This window comes from Dasypus novemcinctus, chromosome 22 (assembly GCF_030445035.2).
Source record: "Dasypus novemcinctus isolate mDasNov1 chromosome 22, mDasNov1.1.hap2, whole genome shotgun sequence".
NCBI classification, from domain to species: domain Eukaryota; kingdom Metazoa; phylum Chordata; class Mammalia; order Cingulata; family Dasypodidae; genus Dasypus; species Dasypus novemcinctus.
Genome location: NC_080694.1, coordinates 11,542,442 through 11,553,936, shown reverse-complemented (window position 1 = coordinate 11,553,936; position 11,495 = coordinate 11,542,442). Strand labels below are relative to the sequence as shown.

Sequence of the window (11,495 nt, the reverse complement as noted above, 5' to 3'; positions counted from 1 at the left end):
TATTACATAACTTTCTGTCATATTGATAAATGTAAATGGAAAGCATATTTGGATCAGGCAATGTTTCAGCATATATCAAATTGTTCATGTTTCTTAACCCACCCACTGATGTATCTTATCATTAAACTCAGATTGTGTGCCACATTATATATAAATGCATATTCATTATAGTAATATTTATTATAAATATAGTGATAGCAATAGAAATAAGCTTAAATGTTCATTAATAGGAGACTGGATAAATAAACTTAAAAATAGAGTAAGCTTTACTATTGAGAACAACAAAAACTGGCTTTATATAGTTGCTGTGCATGAAAGCAGTCTGGAATTATGTGCAAGACCTGGTAGATGGTGGTAACTTTGTTTTTGTTTCAATATCACACCTTAATTGAGATTAAAAAATTATATACCATATAATTAAACCTTTGAAAGTTTGCAATTCCATGTTTCCCGTTCAATCTTGGCTGCCACAACCAGACAGATAGAAAGTGCAAGGACTTCTTTTCCTTGCATCTATAGTGGAAACCTTACCAGCAGACATTAATTGCTCCAGGTCTGTCAGAGATGCTTTAGTACTCTGACACATTTGTACAACCATGAGCACTATCTAATTTTGGAATATTTTCACCACACCCCAAATAAACTACGTGCCCATTAACAGTCATTCCCTAAAACCCCATCCACCCAGTCCCTGTAAACAACTAATCCATATTCTGTCTCTACGGAGTTGCCTATTCTGGACATAGAGCATAAGTGGAATAATACAATAAGTGGCCCTTTAACACTGAGCATATTATCTGGCACTTTTAACTAAGCATAATGTTTTCTAGGTTCATCCATGTAGCCTTTATCCGTATGTTGGAAGAGAGAGACTATAGGCTAACAGCAGAATTTTTCTTTTCATTTGGAACTTTTCTGTTTTTTGTGTGGTTTTTTTTTTGCTTTAAATATATACTTGATTTATTTTAAGGGATTATATGAGTATGGAACCTATGGTTATTTTCTCATGTTTATATTCAGTAATATATATATATATAGACACACAGAAACATACACATATATAAATTGAAATTATACTTTACAAAACGCTAAGAGAAAAACTATGAAACTACACATCATATTTCTGGATCTCAGGGAAACATAAAATGCCAAAGCAATATTAATGGTTATCTCAAAACAGAAAAACTATGAAAAACTGTTTCATTCTAAGGATGAACTTGATTTTCATGATTAAAAATCAGTTTATATATTTCACCAATTAAATTAATAATTTTGCAATATATTTCCCTTTAATGAAAATGTGCATAAGGTAAAAAGTGAAAATGAAACATATTTCCAATAAAAAGAGATAGAAAAAGAGTATATTTCTTATTCGTGTTATTCTGTTTGTTAGTAAAATTAGAAATAATAAATAAATATAATGTTTGAAATTTGAAAGGAAGGGGTAATATTGTCTTTTTCTGACATGATTATTATTGCATACCTAGAAAACTAAAAGTAATCTATTGAAGAAATAGCATAATTCAATAGTTGATTCTTAATAAAAGTACACAAATAAAGTAATTGTCATTGATATAAAATTAGGCTACTATCTAAATACAATGGAAGAATGCATCTGATCTGGATCAAAAGATCAAATGAATACTTGAATACTTAAATCATTTTTTTTTTTGATGTTCCCTGGGGCCAGGGATTGAACCCAGGACCTCATATGTGGGAAGTCAGTGTTCAACCACTGAGCCACACCATTTTTTGTTTTGTTTTGTTTGGCTTGTTCGTGTTTGTTTTTTCCGGAGGCACTGGGAACTGAACATGATGCCTCCCATGTGGGAGGTGGGAGTTCAACTGCTTGAGCCACATCTGCTTCCTCTTAAATCCTTTTGAAAAGTACCTAAGAAAAATTGTACAGTGCTGCTATGGGAAAAAAAATATTCCTGAGAGATTTTTAAACAAAGCCTGGGTTTGAAAGAATTAGAAAGTTATGTCTTCATTTTAGATAGCATGACACAAAAATGTAGTAAAGGAAAAACAAACTTTTCCAAGCAAGACCAGAGTCACAAAACAAAGGAATATTAGATTAGATTAGTCTCAATAAAAGTTTATGGGCAATATATTACAAATAAAGTAAAAACATAACGTTTTTATATAAGGTGAGCCTGAGACTGTCAAAATATCTAAATAGTTAGGAACAATGTCCTCAATGAAAATATTGAAAAGCTAAGAATATATAAATACTGAAACAATGTCTCATACACTTCTTAAAATTTAGCTGCTCTCACAATTATATATATGTACATCAAAACAATGAGACATTATATATCTCCAATCATACTGCAAAGGAATGTTGGCCCCAAATATGAAGCTGAAATAATATGAAGCTGAAATTACCTGTGTCTTTTGAGATTTCCTTCCATCTCTGAAAATGAATGAGGTTGTTCTGGTAAAAACTCTTTCCTTCTGAGGACAAATGTCCTGGTTAATTTGGCTCTATCTCCAGGGTATTTACTTACCCAATTCAAGGAGGATTACTTTAAAATAAGGAAGAAGCATAGATAAGCAACCCATGATTCTTAGTCAGCTCTGCTCTATGATGTGTAGAATATCATGTAGTACTATAGCTGAATGAATTTAGCTAAGCTCTTGGTCTGCATGCCTTTCTGATACCTGCTTTGCTTTGCAACTCTTGTCAAATGTCTCCAATGCTGTAAGTGTTCATTTTCACAATTTAAATGGGGATAATAGGTCTGCTGATAATCGCAGAAGAGGTACCATGAGTAAGGCGGACAATGTAAGAGTGCAATCGACATTAGTTCTTAGTTTATCCTCTGGAAGCTCACAAGAGACAGGAGAGGACCCCACAATACCACCTCTTTGCAAGCTGCTGGATCTTTGTGTATGCCGTCCACTAGAGCAATAAAGAAATATTAGGATTTGAGGTCTGCTAAGTAAGGAGAAGCACCATGCTGGGGAGCGGAGGGTCAGTGTGTCACCTCTGCAGTAGCTTCTTATGTTGCTATCCAGAGATACAGGTAGTATATCTGAGTCCATAAAATTGTAAACAGACCTTCTGGCATAGTAATGAAATTTCTGGGATTTAGAAAGAGGCTTGCTGGGTTCAAATTTTAACTCTACCATGCATCCATGGTGTGAGCTGAGCTAATTCCTTAAGCTCTCTGCAGGTTAGATACCTCCAAATAATGGGAACATCATGGGTGGTTTTGAGAATACTTGTAAATTATATTAAAGAATGCATGGGAATATCACAGAATATGACTTTTACAGGGTAATTAGATTTTTTACTTTCTCACTAGTATATTTCTCAGGTTGTGAATTTTTCCTGCCTTTCCTCATACCACAAAATGTATGCCTTCTCAGCTTCTCTTATTCTAAAAGTAAAGAAAACACCTGTTGTACTTGGAAGGATTAGGGCAGGAATCTGGGTTGCTGGATAAACATTTTAGCATATCCTCATGTTAAAAAAAGCTTTGCTAGACTTGATCCATATATATATCCCTTTGACTATTTAAAACACAAAAGATAATGGTTCAAAAGCAAAATTATCTGATGGCCTAGAAAACTTTCAGAGGCTTATCAACACATAAGAGACATAAAAACTCTCATTTTGACTGTGATTTGCTTTAACAGATATATAAATTCATATAAAAATGACAATTTTTATATGAATTTATATAACAATTTTTATATGAATTTATATAACAATAGTCCATTGTTTCACCATTGTTTTTGCAAACACACCGGGGGGTCTTCCTGCCATTGGCAGCTCCAGGGAAGGGAAGAGAGGCAAGCACCTCGCTATTCTGAGCCCAGCCTCAAAGCCTGCGGGAGTCACCCCAGGTGAAGTGCGCTGGGGTTTCCCAGGAAAAGGATAACTTCCTTTTCCTTTAAAGTGGATCTAACAGTCTATCAGTGAGGCAAGAACTTCGTTAAATCCAGTCATAATGTTTATTTGTTTGTTTTAGGAGGTACCAGGGATTGAAGCCAGGATCTCATACATGGGAAGCAGGTGAGCACCCACTGAGTTACATCTGCTCCCCATAATGCTTTATTTGCATTTTATAATTACAGATGAAGACTGCAGGAACAAGTTATTTTGAGAGTTAAGATGTAGTTCATCCTCTCTGAGGTCAGAAAACTCTCTTGCAGAGTTTGAAAACACCTCTTTGAAAACCTAATTAGCAGAAGGGCTGTAATGCTGGTGTCTAGGACGTGGGCCAGCATGGAAGAGACGAGCATGGTGAGAAGGGAAGAGGTGAGGGGCCAGCACAGACAAGCACAGGCTACCTCCCTCCATTATGGATGCAAAATTGGGAAAATTTATAACCATGCCTATTTATCTAGAATTTTACTCTAACCTTTATTATATTTTCATTCATTCAGTAATACAAATATAATACATTAAATACTTCTATCCATTCTCTTTATCTTCCATAAGTTATTTTGTGTCTTCTCTTTCCCTTTAATATCCATTGAGACCACACAATCCTTTTTTATTTAATACTTATACTACTAGAATAATATCTTGACCCCTTTCTCTGCTTCACAAATAAATTTATTTCCAAAGAGTTTGGAATTTAAATTCTAGGAAATGCCACCTCCATGGCACCTCCATTGTACCTTCCACATTTTGGTAGTAAAACATCCTTTGCTCTCAATCTGGATGGGTGAAAGCTAAACCTCTGAGGCCACTGCTAATGTCCCTCAAGTCTCCCACCCCTCTTACCCAGACCACTTTTTGGAGCCTTTCCTAGAATACTCTTTAAACCTTTCAGGCTACTGAGGTTTTTCTTTTCTCCCATGTGTTTCCAGGTTTAAATGACTTCTTCCATTTTTTCCATCAAAACTAGTGCCCATGTTTCAAGGGTTAATTTTTACCTTTGTCACATTTTCACATCAAATCCACCTTGATTCATTTAATGTTCCTGACTTACTGCCTGTCTTAATTTGGCCTAATAAACATCAACTCATAGCCTTATCATAATTTCAAATATACAATATATGGTAGTGGGAGGAAAACTATTTCTTTTTATAACAAACATGAAAATGCAGAATCTTTAAAGAAAAGTTGAAATTTGACTTCTAATTGCTAAGACCTTATATTAAGGCTTCTATCTCCAAAAGAGAGTTTAGCGATAGAATAGAAGAAAAATAAAAATAATTTTAGGCAACACTGACTTAAAGAGATAAAATGCAAAAAGCTATCAGTAAATAGACGAAGACTTTTTATGAATAGAGAAAAAATTATTAAAAATTCAGTGGTTTTTAAAACTAGTGTGCATAAGAATCACATGGAGAAATCATCAAACCACATCTCAATAAGGTTCACCCCATAGTTTCTGTTTCTTTAGCTATGATTAGTATGCAAGAATCTGCTTTTCTAACAAGTTCCCAGGTGTTGCTGTTGCTGCTGCGCCTTGTAACACACTTTGAGAGCTACTATTCTTGGGATTTGGGGGCCTAATAGAGAAGATCCTAATAAAGAAAAGCAGCCATTTGTTGGAAATCCAGGGAGACCTCACAGAATTCTCACATTGACCTTGCATATAATAGAGGATCATTTACAATCTATATTTTGTTTTTTGTTTGTTTGATATTTGGCAGGCTTCATGACAGAAAGTAACAGAAAGTTTATGAAGGAATTAGAACTGGTAGGTAGAAGGCATCAAACACCCTTTCAGGATATATGAATTATATGGTGACAGAAATTAAAATGATTAGAATGAAAACTTAGCTTATATGAATTTTTTTTTCATGGAGGGGATAAGATATTGCCCCAAATAAAATAAACACTGAAAAGCTAAATCTACTTGTTTTCAAATCTTGCCACCCACTACAGTGCTTTGTATTTTTGCTGTTTTGTGATTGTATACAACGATTCCTAGAATAATACTAGCTTTTAGTATTTCTTCCATAGAGGCTACATAGCTATAAACAATCAACACAAATTTTTTGCTTGACTTATGTGTGATTATATAAAGGTCATTATTCAAACTGTAGGAAAGAGAGGAAAAATTAGAAAGCAAAATCTCAGATGCATAAACAGTATCAAGAATAAGAAAAAAACATTTCGTTTGAAAATCAGTAATATGCTTCAGGGACACTGATGTTTCATCAAGTGATAAATTAGTAGATTAGTCACTGAAATGCTGGACAATCCCATTCCTAATAGGACGTTTCATAGACAGTCACATTTAAGAATATGTAAATTAAATGAGTTTTATTAAACAAACTCAATATGTATTATGAATGTACAATACTGCACTACACACCAATTGAGACAAGTCGTATTGGATATTGGAGCTAGCTCAGTTCTAAGGTGATACAGGCCCTGCAGAATCTTGACATTTCAGTTAGTTATATGATGAAATGTAGGAAGGAGTCACTCTTCCTCCAAGACAAGAGGGAAGGAGAAGGAAAGGTAGTGAGAAGAAAACATTTTGGTGGAGAAATATAGAGAACATTTACTATTCTCAGCCATGTAAGTGTTGGGGCAACCCACTGAGTGACAGCAGGAAGGTGGTGAAGGCTAAGGGCAGCTGGAAGAACACAAGGAGAAAAAGGAAATCTGACCAAGCAGCTAAGATTATGGAGAGGTCCTTACTCCAGAGAATTAAGTAGGAGATTTGACTAAACAGTTGTGATTTACTGCACCAGTTCCCTAAAGGTAACAGCACCAATACTGGAGAGCCCACTGAGAAAGTAAAATTTCTAATGCATTAGATATGGATGCAAATATTTTACTGCACAATTCAAAGAATTCAGACCTACACCGAAGAGACTACTAAAATTATAGTCAGGCTTCCATCAAACAAAATAAAACAAAAAGACAAAGAATATATGGTAGATTTCTGTTGTCTATGCCTGTAATAAATTACCTAAATACATTTATATAAGAAAGATAGCTCAGGTCCTTTCATAAGGTTTGACTCTAAATATGACAGAATACTCTATATAAGTTATTAAAGGATTATTTTTAAAAGGATAAAATTGCAGCTCTCATGCAAATATAAAAAACCATGCAACAATGTTATTTAACTCATTAATTAATGAGGCAACCAGCAAGATATTAGAACTCCTTCAGAAGAGAAATCAAATTACCACAAATATAAGAGCAGGTAAAAATGACAGAATGGATTTTCAAATAGATATAAAATGTTTTGATGTAGAAAACAATAATCCTGTGCATTACACAAACACAATTTTCATTTCCTTGGAAAATAATTTGCAGTAATAACTATTTTCTGCAACTTCCAGAACTGTAAAATAGCTCAAAAACACTAAAAAGTAAAGTTAACCCAGTGCACTTGGCAAGACTTGGAATTTTTTTTTCTAATTTCAAATTTTTCACAATTTTTCCATTTACTGGCATAAGGAAGAAAGATGTAATAAGTAGAATAAATGTCATCTGATGGTCCCTTTTTGTTCAAGAAGTATGCTAGGCATTACCTACATTATTTAATTGAATATTGAATCAGAGTAGTGATCCAATGAGAAAATTCACAATGTAAATTGAGTAAAGTGATACTTAAATTATTTACCCTGGTCACAAAGCTAGTGAATGGATAGGCTGAAATTTGTTCTTACACTGACTGCTCCACACTCAATGCCCCTTCTTGCTGCATATTGCAAAATTTGCTTAAGTAAGGAAGGAACTTTAGGACTTGATCTAAATAGAATTTCAAGGTTGAAGATTTGGCATTGATATCCCTTTACAATCTCCTATCTAATGTGGAAAATGGGGGTTAAATTACTTCAGTGAAAACTTGGTGTGGTTTCTCTCATGTGGTCTTAAATTTTCTGATAGATTTGTTGGTGACTTGAAGAGAGGGGATTTGCACAAATTATAAAAACAGTCAATAACCTCACTGCAGTCTCAAGTTGCTCACTTTATTTTTTAGAGTAATTGATTAACTAGCAAGAGAAATGGACAACTTCACCTCTGGGACCACATTCTTCCTCATGGGGTTTTCTGATATTCGGGAGATTCAGATATTACAGGCTGTGCTGTTTTTGATAATTTACCTGGCGGCCCTGCTAGGGAATCTTCTCATCATCACGCTCACCACCAAAGATCACCGGCTGCACACCCCCATGTACTACTTCCTGAAGAACCTGTCCTTTCTGGATCTCTGCCTCATTTCCATCACTGTCCCCAAGTCCATCGCTAACTCTCTGACTAACCACAACACCATCTCATTCCTGGGGTGTGTTTCACAGGTATTTTTCTTATTTGTCTTTGCCTCCACAGAAGTAGCTCTCCTCACAGTGATGTCCTACGACCGCTATGTTGCCATCTGCCACCCACTCCAATACGAAGTCATCATGAACCACAGGGCCTGTGTGCAGATGGCAGCTTCTTCCTGGGTCAGTGGAGGTCTCAATGCAATTCTGCACACAGCTGTCACCTTCTCAGTGCCCATGTGTGGGTCTCTTTCTGTTCATCAGTTTTTCTGTGACATCCCTCAACTCCTTTCCCTTGCCTGTTTCTATAACATTGGAGAATTAGTAGTCATTGGGTTCAACTTAGTATTAGATTTCGCCTGTGTCATGTTCATTGATATTTCTTATATTAACATCTTCTCCACGGTGCTGAGGATGCCATCCAGAGAAGGCAGGTCCAAAGCTTTCTCCACATGCCTGCCTCACCTCGTTGTTGTGACTCTCTTTCTGTCTTCTGCATTTTTTGCCTATATACACCCGCTTCCTAAGTCTCCATCAGCCTTTGACTTGCTGGTGTCAGTGTTCTATACAGTGGTGCCACCCACCATGAATCCCCTCATCTACAGTCTAAGAAATAAAGATATGAAGGCTGCACTGTGGAAAGTGCTAATAAACAGACATTGTCCTTCAAATTAGAAGAGTCAAAAGTCCATGTGCCTGAAGAATCCAGTTTTAGAGTCTTGCAGTAATATTGGGTATTAAATTAGGATTATCATATAAACTTCGGATAGACTAAGTATACTGGCATTAAGGAGCATTCTCTATGCCCAAATCAAGTGGGTGGGGCAAAGAGTAGGAATTCACTTACAATTAGGCAGATACATGTTGGTCTTCTGTGTATCATCCTAATTGGGAAATCTTCATCTGTTGAAAAGGCTTAACTGGTCAAGATACTGGGTTATCAGGGATAAACTGGATTCTCTCAGGCAAACTAAATATATGGTTACTCTTAGTAAATGGGTATCTGAAATTCTTTGCTGTGAGTTTGTATGGATAATCCATTCTCAAATAAAAGGATCCATAATATAAGGCAATCTGTCATCCATCTGTTTTACTATTGTCTTTACCAAACCTACTCTATATCATTCTCTTGTATAGGTTTTGCCTTTATAGTACAGTGAGAAGAGGTGGGTACATTTCAAATTAAATTTATTGTATTTTGGTTCTTGTGCTTATAATATGAGAATAAGCTTCTGGGAGCAAAGAGTAAAAGCACCAAACTCAGAGGGATGCTTGGGACAGATGTAGATATTGGCAGGCAATATATCAAGATAATATCTGGAAAAGGTAATACATAAGCTTTATTTTAAAGGAAGATAAGTCAGTATCAGAAGTGGTTGGAAGATAAAGTCTGAGATGGAAACAAAACAAGATAAAAAAGGAATTATCGGGTATATGACAGAGTAGGGTGCTACAGGACTCACTGTCCTCCAAAAACAGTTAGTGGACAGGCAGAAACTGCTTTAAACAAAAGTTCTGGGGCTGCAGAGAACAGGGAAGCACTGTAGAGCACCCACGGAATAGCAGAAAAGGGAGACTCAGGAAATGGGAGACTGAGGAAAACTCTGAGTGAATCACTCAATGGCACTGGCCAGTGCCCTTCTCCCACCCTCAAAATGAACCACCTTGAGACCAGACCATGACTGACTGCTGTGGCTGGAAAGGGAAGTGGAGGTCCTCCTCTCCACAAACGTGGCAGAGCACATCTGAGTGCCAATCACAAATTATTATCTGTGAGCTGGGATCACTGTGTCCTGGCTCAAAACCACCCCATTAGCTGAAAATAGACAAGGACTGCTGATGCCATTGTTTCAACACCACCCCTGACAGGGAGAGCCAGTGGAGATTGAAATGCCACATTGCCTCCTTAAGGCTGCAGGGAACAGGTTACCAAAGAGCACAATCTACTGGGAAGGCCAGGAAAGCACAGCTTTGGAGAGTTGACCAAAAGGACTTTGACATCTTTCCTGATCAGCAACCCAGGGCCATCTAGAAATGGTATGTGCCCCCCACCATGGGACCCTGACCCTGACTTGGCTGGGGAATGCTGATTTGAGAAAGTCCTACCTGGAATGACCCTTCTCCCAGAATTTTCCTTCCAGGCAAAAGCAGCTAGAGGCAAGGAAAGAGGAGAGAGAAAAATCTATATAGGCAAAATAAAAACAAAACAGATCAAGATAACCAGAAGACAGGAAGTGTTCTCTGGGTGTGAAGCCATTGAACACACAGAGAGATATTAAAATCACACTGCATACCTAGAACAAAAATCACATGTAGAAGTGTTAAATAAATCTGAAACAGTTAAACACAGAAAATTTTAAAGGTCTAAAATAAGTTGAAACAAGTGTCAAAAACTGCCTTAAAACACAGTCAATCAATAATAAAACTAGGCAAGAAAGAGAGAGTAAATCTGACAATCAGAGTAAACTTATCAGATGACTAGATATCAGCAAATAAATTACAAGTGATACTAAGAAATAGAAGAATATATCCCAGACAAAAGAGCAAAATAAAAGATCAGAGAAGACACAGAATTTGGAACAACTAAGCAAGAAATTTCAAACAATTTCCTAATCAATTCACAGAGATTAAGGAAATGATAGCTAAAGAGATAAAATATATTATGAAGACTTTAGGTGGTATAGAGAAGAATTTGAAAGCATGCAAAGAAAATAAAAGAAATTGCTGAAAGAAAGTCACAATAGAAGAGATTAAAAATACCATGGAGGCATAAAAAGCGATTTAAACCAGAAGAATAAAGAGTCAACCAACTAGGAGACAGGGCATTCACAATCTTTCAGACAGAAGAACAGGTGGAGAAAAGAATGGAAAAATTAAACAGGGTCCAAGGGAATTGAATGACAGCATGAAGCACACAATCATATACATAATGGGCACTGTGGCAGGAGAAGAGAAGGGAAAAGGGCAGAAAAAGTATTTGGTGAAATAATGGCCAAACTTTACTGAACTCTTACGAAAAACATAAATATATATGCCCAAGAAGCACAACACCCTCCAAACAGAATAAATTCTCATGGACCTAGACTGAGACAAATACCAATCAGTGTCAAATGTCAAAGATAAGGAGAGAATCCTTGAAGCAGCAAGAGAAAAATCAATTAATCGCATGCAAGAGAACTGCAAAAAGATTAAGTTCTGATTCATCATCTACAACTGCAGGTGAGAAGGCAATGGAATGATATATTTAAGATACTAAAAGAGAAAAACTGCCAACCATTGATTCTTTATCTGGCAAA

The 11,495-nt window shown here is 36.1% G+C and overlaps 1 protein-coding gene and 1 non-coding gene across 2 annotated transcripts; one reads left to right on the top strand and one right to left on the bottom strand.

Annotated features, from left to right (window-relative positions):
* Positions 1-441: 441 nt before the first annotated feature.
* Positions 442-570, bottom strand: LOC111761724 (small nucleolar RNA SNORA31). The gene has a single exon (XR_002795002.2). It is a non-coding gene; the product is annotated as a small nucleolar RNA SNORA31 (small nucleolar RNA).
* Positions 571-7,941: 7,371 nt separating this feature from the next.
* On the top strand, positions 7,942-8,874 carry LOC101428948 (olfactory receptor 14A16-like). Its single transcript, XM_004482753.2, has one exon. The coding sequence runs from the start codon at positions 7,942-7,944 to the stop codon at positions 8,872-8,874; it is 933 nt and encodes a 310-aa protein (XP_004482810.2).
* The last annotated feature ends 2,621 nt before the right edge of the window (positions 8,875-11,495 follow it).

Coding starts and splice junctions, on each gene's coding strand:
- LOC101428948 (XM_004482753.2), top strand. CDS start 7,942: ATGGACAACTTCACCTCTGGGACCACATTCTTCCTCATGGGGTTTTCT.